The sequence below is a fragment of the Rattus norvegicus genome, chromosome 12 (assembly GCF_021556685.1).
Source record: "Rattus norvegicus strain SHRSP/BbbUtx chromosome 12, alternate assembly SHRSP_T2T, whole genome shotgun sequence".
Taxonomy (NCBI): Eukaryota; Metazoa; Chordata; class Mammalia; order Rodentia; family Muridae; genus Rattus; species Rattus norvegicus.
The window spans coordinates 27,913,666-27,927,968 of NC_141545.1; the positions used below are offsets into that span (position 1 = coordinate 27,913,666).

The window sequence follows — 14,303 nt, forward strand, 5'->3', positions numbered from 1 at the left end:
TAGCGCGACCAAGACCCGGCCCACTTTTCGAGTTCTCGCGGGAAAAGCCTGACGTCACGCCTCCCTATGGTCCAAAGGAATGCGGGTCTGGGCTCCGCCCACTTCCGAGATCTCGCGAGAGAGTCTCGACTTCGCTTTGTCAGATCGTTCCTTCCCCGCCGTTACGCTTTGCCCACTTCCGGGGTCTGCTGCTAGGACGGTCACAGGCATTTGGCGGAGTCTTGAGGCCGCCCCTAGCAACCTGGTGCTAGGAGGACTTGTGAAGCGCTCGCCAGAGGACAGGCTCTAGGTTAGAAGTACCTTACAGGAACCGTTAACCCAGGTGGGACTCCAGACAGACGTCCTGCCGAAGTCGCGCAGCAGGTCAGGCGGCCCCGGAGCTCCTGACCTCAGCCAGGCCCAGTTTTCCTGCCCGCGGGGATACTGGCTGGGGTCCTGGGGAGCAAAGGAAAGACGAGTCCCGGGGCAGGGTGGGCAGCAACTCCCCACCTCTGTATCCGTCAGAGCCGACCTTTCCACAGTTACACGGAGCCAAGCTTGTTGAGTTTCCAGGCGTTGCACACACCCCTGCTCGTAGTAGCGAGTACTCGCGTTACTTGGCAACAGGCGATGTGCAGGACCACGGTCCTGTGGTGCGAAGAAACGTTTGGAGATCGTGACTCGGGCTTTCGGCTTATCTCTACCCCTCAAACTTTCCAGCAGTGCAGGGAGCACGTTTCTGCAGCTCTTCCTCTTGCTTTTTCTTCTCTTTTTCCCTCCTTTTCCTTCTTACTAGTCGGGGGTATGTGTGAGCGCATAACGCATGGATTTGAAAAAAAAAAATTCCAAAGTTCACAATCAGGGCTGGAGGGATGACTCGGTGGTTAAGAGCCCTTGCCACTCTTTCAGAGTTTAGATCCTAGGACTCTAACATGTGGCTCATAACCCCCTGTAACTCTAGCTTCAAGGATAGCCATTGCCTCTGGCCTCCGCAGGCACTCATGTGTACAAACCTACGGAGACACACAGAAATAAACGGAATTTAAAATGATAAAAGTGCAAAACTAAGGATTCATACACATATACACATGCACACATATACACCTACATACATTCGAATGCATGCTACACACATAGAAAATATTCAGGAGGATTCATGTGAGTTTGAGGCCAACATAAAACTGTTAAAAAACAAAACAAAACAAAATAACAACCACACACACAAAAAAGTGGAAGATTTGGGGTTAGAAAAGGAACTGGAAGAGGGGGCATGGGTTGGGTTTGACCAAAACACTTTACATGAATGTGAAATTCTCCAGCAATAAAATGTAAGTTCAGGGGTTGGGGATTTAGCTCAGTGGTAGAGCGCTTGCCTAGGAAGCGCAAGGCCCTGGGTTCGGTCCCCAGCTCCAGAAAAAAAGAACCAAAAAAAAAAAAATGTAAGTTCAGTGTCCCAGCTCTGCTTAAGAAGTCCTATAATCTGAGGTACTTGGAGGCTGAAGCAGGATGGTAGTAAGTTCAATGACTCATTCTGGCTGGGGACAGTGACAGAGAAAGCAAGGCTGGTGGTAACAACACGAGAGATAAAAAACATAGCAACACATGAGAGTTCACAGTGGTTGACTGACTCTGTCTTCCGTGGTCTCTACCTCTTTGCTGGATTGATAAAGTGCACTACCAGCCCAGTCTGGAATTGGATATGCCTCCCCTGGTTCTTTCCTGCCTTTTTTCCTTGGGGAGTGGAATCTAGTGGGCATCTGACTATCATTTGGAGAAGTGATACAGTGCTGTGTGAACCTGGGAAAAATGGGTTTGGAATGGAGATCATGTTAAAGAACCTTCCAGAAGGGGTTGGGGATTTAGCTCAGTGGTAGAGCGCTTGCCTAGCAAGTGCAAGGCCCTGGGTTCCGTCCCCAGCTCCAGAAAAAAAAAAAAAAAAAAAAAAAAAGACAAAAGAACCTTCCAGAAGATGAGCCATCTAAACTGAGACCTGCCAGATGAATGGGTGGGTCTCAATGGGACCCCTGGAGGAGGGAAGTGTCTCTTGTCTGGAAACTTGCCTATAATTAGTGAGCTGATAATATGGTTCAGTGGGTAAAGAAGCTTGCCACCAAACTTGATACCTGAGTTCGATCTCCAGGACCCATGCAGTGGAAGGAAAAAAAAAAACCATGCTGTTGATTCTTCAGAAGTGGGAAGTGTGTAGGCAAGTGAACGGAAGAGGCACGGAAATGTAGACTTGTATTCAGGGAGACACTTTATTTCTGTTGGGTGGGGATATTTGGATAAGATATATTGGATCTTATCTCTGGACTATATGTTCTGGTAATTGTTTAACTTTCTGACGTCATCTAGGGATCAGGAGGTATGTATGTATTAATCATTAGTTAATTAATTTTGCTCTTCTGAGACAACGTTTCTCTGTGTAGTCCTCTGGCTCTCCTGAAATTGTAAATCGGACTGACAAACTCTACCTCCCAAATGCTGGGATTAAAAGCATGCCGCTGCCACCACCACCTATTATTTTTTTAAGGCAGGGTATAATGTACCCCAGGTTGCCCTCAGACTTTCTGTGTAGCCAAGGATGGTCTTGAACTCCTGATCTTCCTGCCTCTAATTCCAGAGTGATGCTATTGCAGGCTTGCATCAATATACCCAATTTATGCAGTGTTGGTGATGCAATCCAGGCCCTTGTGAAAGGTGGGCAAGCACTGTACACACTGAGCTCATCTCATTCTGTTTGTTCAACTTGAGACCATTCTGAGAGTGGGCCCTACTGAATTCTGATAGAGTTGAATGAGTTTAGAGGAGGTTGGAAACATCAGGTGTTCAGAGCCCCTGAAAACTAGCCAGGAACCTTGGGTCTGATTCTTGGGGTGTGTCTAGCAAAGCTTTTGGGATCATCACAAGCATGTCAGGGGGAAACAGGACTTGATTTCAACACAAAGGATCTCAGGGCCTGAGGATACAAGGGATGAGTGGCTGGGATTTTGGGGGGAGACTACACAATGAGATGGCTGGAATGTGAAGGAAGGGGGGAGCCAGAGAAGGATAGAGGTGGGACAAGTACAGGCTCCACAGCACCTCATAAAGTTGCATGTGCATGGTGGTGCCAGCCTTTATTCCCAGCACTTAAAAGGTACATGAAGAAAGGAGGACCAGAAATTTAAGATCATCCTTGACTCTATAGAGACTTTTAAGGTCAGCCTGGGTTACATGAAACCCTGTCTCAAAACTAACGATAATAAAAAGGGATGTGTTGCTAGAAAGATGGCTCAGAAGTTAAGAGTTTGTACTACTCTTACAGAGGACCTGAGCAGTTCTCAGCACCTGCTTGAGATAACTCACAACTGCCTAATAGCTCTAACTCTGGGGGATCCAGCTCCCTTTCCTGACCTCCATCAGCTCCTGCTTTGACATTGCTCATAGCCATGCACACATACACTTAAACAAAAACAAAGTTAAGTCGTTTCTTAATGAGTCAGGCATGGTGGTATATACCTTTGATCCCAGCACTAGGAGGCCAGAGGCAGGTAGATCTCTTTGAGTTCCAGGCCAACCAGAGATGCATAGTGAGAGCCTGTCTTGACAAACGAATGAATGTGTTGAATCAGGCTGGGGAAAGTATACGTAGGTCAAAAGGGAAGTTGGGTTATGTGGAAGGAAGACTGGGAAAAGAGCTACATTTGAGGCTGAATTGAGTTTACTGTTGAGTTATTTCCAAGAGGGGGACATGCTGCAAGAAGAAATGTCAGTAAGACAGACAGACACCAGAGTTGAAGCCATTCCCTACAGAGAGGAGAGTTGTGTTTAGGAATGTGTTCAGTGATAGAATGCTTGCCCAGTGCGCATAAAGCCCTGGATTTCATCCCTAGAACCACTGTCCTAGGGTTTCCTTTGCTGTGATAAAACACTAAACCAAAAGCGTCTTGGGGAAGGAAGAGTTTATCCCATCTTACAGTGTGTAGTCCATCTTCAGGGAAGTCAGGGTGGGATTCTGGAGGGAGTTGTTGATGTGGTGGCAATGGAAGAGCAGTGCTTACTGGCTTGCACCTCATGACTTGCTCAGCCTGTGTTCTTATAGCATCCAGGACCACCAACCCAGGGGTGGGACTGCTCACAGTGAGCTTGGACCTCTCATATCAATCAGCCAATCAAGAAAATGCTCTACAGACTTAGCACAGACCAGTCTGGTGGGGGCATTTCCTCAATTGAGATTCCCTCTTCCAAAATGACACTTGAGTGTTTCAAGCTGACCTAAAACAGCCAGCACAGCCCCGCGAACAGGGCATGGTAGTTAGTGCTTGCATGCTTGTAGTCCCAGCACTCAGGTCCGAGATGACTTCAGGAGCACCAGAAGTTCAGGATCATTCTCTGCCTGCACAAGGGAGACACTGTGGGCATGAGAGACTGTAGTCATCAATTTTCTACTCTGCACCTCCCTGGGCTCCCTCCCCACTGTAACCCTGCTATACTTTGTGTCTGGGAAGGAGTAACTTACTATCTAGTGGCTTTTCCACTCAGCCCATCTGAAATGATTTGATTGTTGGAAAACACTTCTATATTCTGATTCTGTCTGCCTCTCTAAACACCAAGGTTATTGTTCTGATTTTGTGTCAAGCTATAGCTCTCAGTGCTTTGCCCCTAAGATAACTCAGGCCGTCCCTGTGCTCAGGAAGTCAAGGCAGGTCCCTGCTTTTAAAGCAAATAAACAGAATGAAACAAAGGACAGTGCATCTCTGAAGTCAACTTGGATCTTTTTGTTTTTCTTTTTGTTTTTTTTTTTTTTTTCATTTTACATTCACTGGTGTTTTGTCTGCATGTATGTCTGGGGGAGAATGTCAGACCTTGGAGTTACAGACACTTGCGAGCTGCCATGTGGGTGCTGGGATTTGAACTTAGGTCCTCTGGATAAACAGTCAGTACTCTTAACTACTGAACCATCTCTCCAGCCCATCAACTTGAATCTTTACCAAAAAAATTTAAAGTACATTTTTATTTATGTTGTGTGCATATGGATGTGGGCATCAGCATGTCATGGTGCAGGCCTGAAAGTCAGAGAAGTCTGGGAATATGAGAAATTTTTTTCTGAGAAGTATGTTTAAAAATTGCCTTTACAAATCGAACTTTGACCCAGTGTGTAACCTAGTTAGAAGTGTGCTTTGTGGGCATTTGTAACTACTCATTCTGCTTGCATACTATGTACTGAACCTGATCAAAACCAACTAACTCTTTTTTTTTTTCTTTTTTCTTTTTTTTCGGAGCTGGGGACCAAACCCAGGGCCTTGTGCTTGCTAGGCAAGCGCTCTACCACTGAGCTAAATCCCCAACCAAAACCAACTAACTCTTAAGAGAGACATTGCAATCCATCACTTTGGACTTCCTTCATGCAAGCTCAGCTGGATGCACAGCCTTGGTTGTACCACATTTCCTATTTCTCCCTTGTGATTCTTTCATGTCTCTGACTCAGAATAATGTGTCTATATTATGAGCTATAATAACCAGGTCTATGACCACGGGCTTGAGGCTAGTGCATTGGAAAGCCTCACTGCACTATGCTGGAACGTGTAGATATAGCAGTCATTTCTGCCTGTGCCTTTGTGTGCTGTTCTGTGTTAGTAAGGCCAGAAGAAAGACTTCTCTTACAAGAGCTCCTGTAAAAGAGGCTCATTCTTTTTCATTACCATATCTCTGAGTTGTAAATTATATAAAGAGGGTGGCTTTGTTCAGGACCATTCTCTTAGGCATAGATTGGAGCAGGAAGACCAACACCATTCTGAATAGAGCATGCCAGCAACACCGTTAGTGGTTTTCCCTTCATGAGCGTAACTTCGGGGGAATACACGCTCTCCTTCCATTATAGGATCCTGGGACTCAAACTCAAGTCATCAGAGTTAGGGGCAGGCACCTTTATCCACAGAGTCACCTCAGCCTCACCATTCTTTAAATCCTTGTAGCTTTTGGTTTGTCTCTGGATACCAGGTTTCCCCTCACCAAGTCCCTCAGGTTTCCTGTTTTTTTTTTAGCAGCTGCATTTTGGGAACTGGAGGACCTGGCTTCACATTTCTTTATCTCTTTTCCTTATTTCTGTTCCCCATTTCAGGTGAACTGTGCCTTCTGACCACCCATTGTTGGTGGACTGGGGTTAAAAGTTGAGATGGGGCAAGAAAGTTCTTGGTTGATGCATTTCCCCACACAGCAGTGCTCTTAGGAGTATTTACTGCCGGTAGCTCTCCTGGCTAAGCATGGCTACGTCCCAGTCTTCCTGTTTTCAAAGCTACAGCCCATGGTTTCTTGAATCTTCTACCAGTGATGACTGGTCCATTGTCCCTTTAAGTAGTTTCTTTGGGCTAAACCTGTGTGTGTGTGTGTGTGTGTGTGTGTGTGCGCGCGCGCGCGCGCGCGCGCGCATCTTATGTGTGCCTGGTGCCAATGGAAGTTGGGAGCCATTGGATCCCCTGGAGCTGGAATCACAGATGGTTGTGAGCCACTGTGTGGGTGCTGGAAACTGAAGATGAGTTATCTGTAAGAGCAACAAATTCTCTTAATTGCTGAGCCATCTTTTCTGCAGCAAATATTGGGTTGTCTCAGAACATTGTATCAACAACTCAAGTGGAGTCTGTTTTTAGTAAGGTTACTCCCTTGGATTCAACTTCTCTCCCACATTTCCCTGCTGGTCTCCATGATGGACCCTTCTAGAAGGTAGCTTCCCTACAGGAAGCTACTGTGTTGTCCAGCCCTCAGGAAACAGTATGCTAGGGACTAAGTGTCCCAAAAGGAGCTCTCCTGACAGGAACCAGAGCCAGCTGATGTGACAGGAACACATCAGCCATGATGTCAGATCCTTAGCACAGCCTACATTGCTGTTCAGTAGCCTCATGTCTCCAGCTGCAGCTGCACCAGACCTTCCTACCTTCCTGACCTTCCTATGCCTCACGTCATGAGTATAGAGTTCTTTTTCTCCTCCCTCTTCCAGCTCCCTGTCATCTCAGTTGAGCAGCCGCTGTAGATGGCCTCCGACCAGTCCCCAGCTGGGGAGGAGGATTCAACTCTGGGCATGTGGCAGACATCTCATACTCAAACTGTAATATTAAAACATTTGAGGGCTGGAGAGATGACTCAGCTGTTAAGAGCACTGTCTGCTCTTCCAAAAGTCCTGAGTTCAATTCCCAGCAACCACGTGGTGGCTCACAACCATCTGTAATGAGATCTAGTATCCTCTTCTGGTCTGCAGGTGTACATGCAAGTGGAACACTGTAAACATAATAAATAAATAAATTAAAAAAACATTTGAAAGACTTATTTTAAACTGTATTCTCGTGTGTCTGTGTGTGGGTATATACACATATAAGAGGCCATAGAGGGTGCTGGGTTCCCTCAAACTAAATTCACAGGCAGTTGTGGGAACGCATGATGTGGGAATTAAGATCTTCTGCAAAAGCATTACACACTCTTGACCACAAAGTCATCTCTCCAGCACCTAATTTTAAAAATTAATTATTAGGTGCTGGAAATGTGACTCAGTGGCTACAAGTATTTATTACTCCCGCAGAGGTTCCAGACACCCACATGATGGATGGCTCACAACTGTCCATAACTCCAGGTCCAGGGGAGCTGACAGCCTCTTCAGGACTCATGAACACAGGCATGCACATAGGACCAATACGAATAGGCAGGCAAAACACCCAGAAATCTAAAAGATTTAAGTGTGTGTTTGTGTGTATGTGCATGCGTGTGTGTAATGGCTTGCACATGGCTATCACAGGACAACTCTTAGGAGTATGTTCTCTCCTACGATGGGATCAAACTCAAGTCATCAGGCTCCCATGGCATGCGGCATGCTTTCTTACACTAAACAATATTGCCCACCCCTAGCAGTATTTTTATAGTACACTTCCTAGTTATATTATTGTATGGTTATAGCTGCATTCCCTGCTGCGCGGCAACCTTGACCAGGTTGCCTTGCCTTCTGTGGTTGCTTCTAAGGTGTTTTTAACAGGTGCTCATTAATTGCTTGCTGGTGAAGCAGCTCAAGGGTAATTGCCTAACATTCAGGGACCCTAGGCTCCATTCCCAGGGCTTGTGCACGCACGCACACACACACACACACACACACCCCAGGTAGAGAGAACAGTTGAAATAGTAATGTTTACAGCTTCCTTGGTAATGTATGGCTTCATATGTTGCAACATATTTACATATTTGTGTTAATTTGCATATTCATATGTTGCGGTTTACAAATGCTTGGCAAGAACTGTGAATTGAACTCTAGCCCCAGTCCTTGACTTTAATATTTTGAAGTGTTTAATTCAGTATCTCATTTTCTGGTCATTTATCTAAATAGGAAGATGTCTGCTAAACGTGCACATTGTTGATTCTTCCCAGTAGGATGGCCGACTTGCTTTTCTGTGAGCCAACAGAACTCTATAACATCTTGAATCAGGTCTCCAAGCTGTCCAGATTAGCTGAGCCCAACTACCTCTGTTTACTGGGTAAGTAGAAAACAACAACAACAATACACCAACTCAAACACACCAACATACAGATGCTGGACATACACCAGCCCAAACACACATACCAACATGCAAACTACACGACATACACCAATACATATTAACCCAAACACATATAAATATCAACATGCAGACACAGCACACATTAACACACACCAACACACCAACCTAAACACATACCAACACCAACATAGAGACACGTGGCACACATGCCAATACACACAAACACACCAATCCAAGCACACATACCAATACCAACATACATATGTATAACACATACACCAAACACCACACATACTAATACCAACATGTAGACACACAACACACACCAACCCAAACACATACCAATAACAAAATGCAGACACATGACATACATCAATACACCACACATACCAAAAACAACATACAGACATACAACACACACCAACACACACAAACATACCAACTTAAACACACATACCAACAACATACTGACACACACAAACACAGCAATACAAACACCACACACACAAACATCAGCACACTATTAACCCACAAGTATGTTGAGAAGAGTGGCCTGCAAACCTTCCTTTTGAAGGTTAGCAAAGTTTCAGGAGGGAGAAATGAGTGGTCAGTTCAAAATGCTGACTGAGGAGGTTAGGCTCAGTGAGTAAGGTACTTGTACAATTGTGAACAACAGAGCTTGATATCCAGCACCCATATAAAACTCAAGAGGCAGCCTGCCTGTAATCCTAGAACTCAGGACAGGAAGATGGGATACACGGGAAGGCTGGCTAACTAGACTCTGAAAAGGTGAGCTTTGGGTTTAGTGAGACCTAACTTCAGAAAAGAAGGTGGAGAGTGGTTGAGGAAGACACACAGGCATGTGCACACGCTTGTACATTACCTCTGCACACACTCTCTGCTTCTATACATACCACACATGCAAACAGCTGAGTGTTATAGCACCGAAAGACAGTTCAAGATTAGATCAAGGAAAGTTCTGCACCACATGGTGGCTCAGGCCTGTGGGCCCAACGCCAAGGCAGCGCAATCGAGAGTTTCAGGCTGCCTTGGTTACATGGTGAGACTCCATCTCAAAGAAATGAAGAAGTCAGCTAGGCGGTGGTGGTGTTAGACCTTTAATCCTAGCACTTGGGAAGTAGAGGCAGGTGGGTCTCTGAGTTTAAGGCCAGTTTGGCTTATACAACATGTTGTAGGACAGCCAGGGCTACACAGAGAAACAACCCTATTTAAAACACACACACACACACACACACACACACACACACACACACACACACACACACACACACACACCCGGGGTTGGGGATTTAGCTCAGTTGTAGAGCACTTGCCTAGCAAGCGCAAGGCCCTGGGTTCGGTCCTCAGCTCCGAAAAAAAAAAAGACAAAATAAAACACCCCCCAAAAAAGAAGAGTAGAAGGGATGAGGAGGTTTTTTGTTTTGTTTTGTTTTGTTTTGTTTTTGTTTTTATTTTGTTTTGTTTTGTTTTAAGACAGAGTTTAAGGGCTAAAGAGATGGCTTTGTGGATAAAGGTGTTTGCTGTCAAGGCTGATGACCTGAGTCTAGTCCCTAGAGACTACATGGTGGAGAGAGAACTGACTCTCACAGGTTATCCTCTGACCTCCACTGTGTGGCATGTACACCCCCGCCACACACACACACACACACACACAGAGAAATACAGACATTTATTTGAAGATAAGAGTCCTACTATGTAGCCCTTGCTTACAGTCCTCAGGCCTCCAGCCCTTCCTTCACAGATGCTATTTGAGGGACAGTTGCTCACCTACCCACCGGGTTCTGGGTCCTTTATAAGTCCAGTTCTGAGTTAACCCTTTTCTTTCCCAGATGTTCGATCCAAAAGGCAGTATGATGAGAGCCATGTGATCACTGCCCGTAGAGTGAAGAAGGTATCAGGCTGAGGAGGGTGGAAGGAGAGGGAGGGGATGTTTTGCCTTGGGTCCAGAGGGTAGCATTGACTGTGAGGGACAGGGTGGTGGGAATAGTGCTTGTCCCATGAGTGTGCGAGGGCACATTCCCTAGAGCTCCCCCTGGTGGATACTCCCTGTGTTTGCTGTTATTAAGTGGGCCACTTGTCCTAGTCACTGGTGTCTGATCTGGGAAAGGAGGTCCTATAGCCTCTATACATCTGCTCTCTGGGTTCTCCAGGACGGCTTAGTGCTGCCTCTACTTTGTCTGGTCTCTGCCATCTGTTCTCTGGCGGTCAGCACGGGTTGTTGGCAAACACTGGTGACTAGAGACAGGCCTTCCCTCCGAACAGAACATGTCCCAACCTTTGTTTACCTTTTGTGTGTGTGTATGCGTGTGTGTATTTGATCACGTGTGTGTATTTGATTGTGTGTGTGTGTGTGCATGAATGTACTTGATTGTGTGTGTGTGTATTTGATCGTGTGTATGTAAACCAAATGATGGTAGTTTTCTTTTATCACCCACCTTATGATTCTTAAAATTATTACATTATTCTATCTTCTCTCTTTCTACCTTATGTTTCTTTTTTTTTTTTTTTTTTTTTTGGTTCTTTTTTTTTGGAGCTGGGGACCGAACCCAGGGCCTTCCGCTTCCTAGGTAAGCGCTCTACCACTGAGCTAAATCCCCAGCCCCATACCTTATGTTTCTTAAACATTTTTATTGTGTTATTATTTTTTAAATTATATGTGTGTGTGCATGTGTGCACATGAGTGTAGGTGCCTGCAAAGTCCAGAAGAGCAAACTGGATCCACTGGATCCCCTGGAGCTAGAGTTACAGGCAGGTGTGAGCACCCAAAGAAGGTGTGAGCGGGTGTCAACTTGTCTTCAGTGTAGCACATGCTCTTAACTGCTGAGCTCTTAGCTCTCCCGCTCGCTTCATTACCCCCTCCTCCCTCTCTCTCACTTCTCTCTGTGTGGAGGTGGAAGTGCGTATGTATCTGGGCATGGCCAGACCATGTCACACTTGTGGAGATCAGAAGATAACCTCTATATGGGGGTGCCAGGAATTGAACTCAGGTTCTCAGGCTTATCAGCAAGCACCTTTACCTGCTGAACCATTTCACAGGCCCTTATTCTAATTTGTTCTTAACCAGAGTCTTGGTATGTAGTCTAGGCTGTCCTGGATCTCAAGATCCTCCTGCCTCAGCCGCCTCAAGCTGACATGGCATGTGTGAACCAGCACCCTGCAACAGACACCTTCCTGAGTGTTCTCCCTTTCATGTCCCAGAGGTCCTTGTTAGTCTGCACTTCTGTGCCCTTAACTTCCTGCCTTGACACTAGTCCATAAAGCAGAATGCACAGGCACTTGTCATGGCCCCTGCCTGTCCTATGATGGGACTTCTGCATCAGATAAGACAGGTTGCAACAGGTAGCATTGTGCTTAGATTCCTTTAGTGATGGGGGCTCATAAGGGACACTAAGAACAAGTGTCAACTAGTCAGGAATCCTTGAGTTCTACAATATCTGTTAGGTTCTTGTATGTGTTAGTGCATATATGTGTCTAGACTATACATCCCCTCTCTAGGTGACCTCACCCCCTCCCCATGTTGACCTCACCCCCTCCCCAGGTGACCTCATCCTCTCTGCAAGTGACCTCACCCCTTCCCCAGGTGACCTCACTCTCTCTGCAGGTGACCTCACCCCCTCCCCAGGTGACCTCACCCTCTCTGCAGGTGACCTCACCCCCTCCCCAGGTGACCTCACCCCTTCCCCAGGTGACTTCACTTTCTCCCCAGGCGACTTCACCCCTTCCCCAGGTGACCTTAACACCTTTATTGTTTATTTGTTGCATCAACAAAAGCAACTGCAGCAGAAAGAGAGGAAGGGAGAGCGTATTTTAGCTCCCAGTGTGAGGGATATAGTCATGTTTTACTGGAGAAGGCATGGATGGCAGCAGGCGTGTGAGCCAACAGGTCACATTTTGTCCATAGTCAGGAAGCAGAGTAGATCAGAGATGAGACTGGACTGAAAAGCCTCAAGGCTTAACCTTGTGACCCACTTTGTCTGGCAAGGCTTCACCTGCTAAAGGTTCCATAATTGTCCCAAATATTGTCATCATCTGGGTAACACTTGTGCCTGTGGGAGACATTTCACACTGAAAGCACAATATCTTTTATTTTTACTCTTGGGACCCAGCCACTCATGACTCTGTCACTCACCAATACATTCTACCTCATGGCTTCTGCTCCCCATGCATCCATCTATATGAAACATACATTTAAGGTTGGTCACATGCCAGAGATCGTTCTAGAGGCTCACAAGGTACATTGGTGTAATGGTTAATAACAGTGGCTGTATGGTAGAATCTGGTATTGTCTTGGAGACAAAACTCCAGGCATATCTGAGGCAGGTTTCTAGAGTGGGTTAAATGAGGTGGGGGCACCCGCCTTGAGTGTGGTCAGCACCATCCCCTGGGTTCAATCCAGACTGAGTGATGGTGGCACATGCTTTTTATCCCAGCACTCAGGAGGCGGGGGCAGGTGGTTCCTGTGAGTTCCAGGCCAGCCTGGTCTAGAGTGAGTTTTGAGACATTCAAGGCTACACAGAGAAACCTTGTCTCCACCTCTACCCACCCCCCAAAAGGAAGCCAGCTGAGCGGCACATTCACCTCTCTGCTTCACTGTGAACAGTGTGAGCAGCCACCTCACGCTCTGGCAGCCACACCTCATCTACCACAACTGACTCTACCCTTAAACTGTGAACCAAAATGGATCCTCCTTCCGTAAGCTGCTCTTGTCAGGTACTCTGTCACAGCAGTGAGATAGTAATACAATTAGAGCCTAAACAAGAGACCCAAGTCCTGCTGTCCCACAGCCTGCATTTGATCTCACAGTTCTGGTGACACTCGCTCACTTGGGACTTGTGCCTCAGCACCCAAGCCTTCTCCTTATCATCTTCATGCATGGTTTTGGGTTTGGGTCTCCTGCCAACATTCATCCAGTCCCAGCAACTCTGATGGGCTATGCCCCCAGCGATGCACCTGCCATTCTCCAGCCGGGCCATCTCCAGCGTAATCACCTGCTTTTGTCCTTCCTAGTGGTGGGTAGGGGAGACCCCTTGGGGAGTCAAGAGACTCTCCCATCTGTTAATGGTGTTTCCAGCTCATGGATCATCAGGACCCCCAACCCCTGCCTCAGTCTTGTCTTCTGGGTGTTGTACAGGGACAGCATAGCCAGCTGAACTCCTTGGCAACATATATTTGTGGTTTCCTCAGAGAGATCATCAGTACCTCATCCCAGAGTCTGTAGATCTGGAGTGTGTGAAGTACTGCATCGTGTACGACAGCAACACCAGTTCCCTGGAGCTGAGCATACGGCCGCGGTATGAGGAGGAAGAGGAGGAAGAGGAGGAAGAAAAAGAGGGCAAGGAGGACGACTCTGGTAATTTTTGTCTTTTTGGTGTTGTTGTTTGAGAAAGAGTTTCTCAAGCTGGGTTGTGATGATGGACACCTTTAATCCCAGCACTCAGGAGGCAAAGGTAGGTGGATCTCTGAGTTTGAGGCCAGCCTGGTCTACAGAGCAAGAGTTCCAGGACAGCACAGAGAAACCGAGAAAGAAAGAGTGTGTAGCCCCGGCTTTCTGGAAGGCCTCCCTCTGGTTCCTGAGTGCACTCTGCCAACTGAGCCACACCCCAGCCTTCCCAGGGAGGTACTTAGAACTACAGGAGTAATAGTGGACAGTACAGTATTCCTCACTTTTGTGTGGCTGTAACCACATTACCTGAGGAAAGCAACGGAGGAAAGAAAGATTTCTCTGTTTTACTTCTGTGTGTGTGTGTCTGTGTGCCCAGGCCTGTGGAGAGAGGGTCAGTCTCAGGC

The 14,303-nt window shown here is 46.7% G+C and overlaps 1 protein-coding gene across 20 annotated transcripts in view; it reads left to right on the forward strand.

Annotated features, from left to right (window-relative positions):
• The first annotated feature begins 165 nt into the window (after positions 1–165).
• Styxl1 (serine/threonine/tyrosine interacting-like 1) overlaps positions 166–14,303 on the forward strand; it is a 32,072-nt gene continuing 17,934 nt past the window's right edge. For 3 of the 20 annotated variants that reach the window (XM_087578856.1, XM_087578862.1, XM_087578861.1), the window contains exons 1-4: positions 166–322; positions 8,368–8,471; positions 10,346–10,407; positions 13,701–13,866. In XM_087578856.1, coding sequence (XP_087434982.1) covers positions 13,810–13,866 — 57 coding nt within the window. In that variant the 5' untranslated portion in view covers positions 166–322; positions 8,368–8,471; positions 10,346–10,407; positions 13,701–13,809. Of the gene's footprint in view, positions 364–8,364; positions 8,472–10,345; positions 10,408–13,700; positions 13,867–14,303 lie in introns of all 20 variants that reach the window. The other 17 variants (XM_087578859.1, XM_087578871.1, XM_087578863.1 and 14 more) reach the window with 11 other exon arrangements.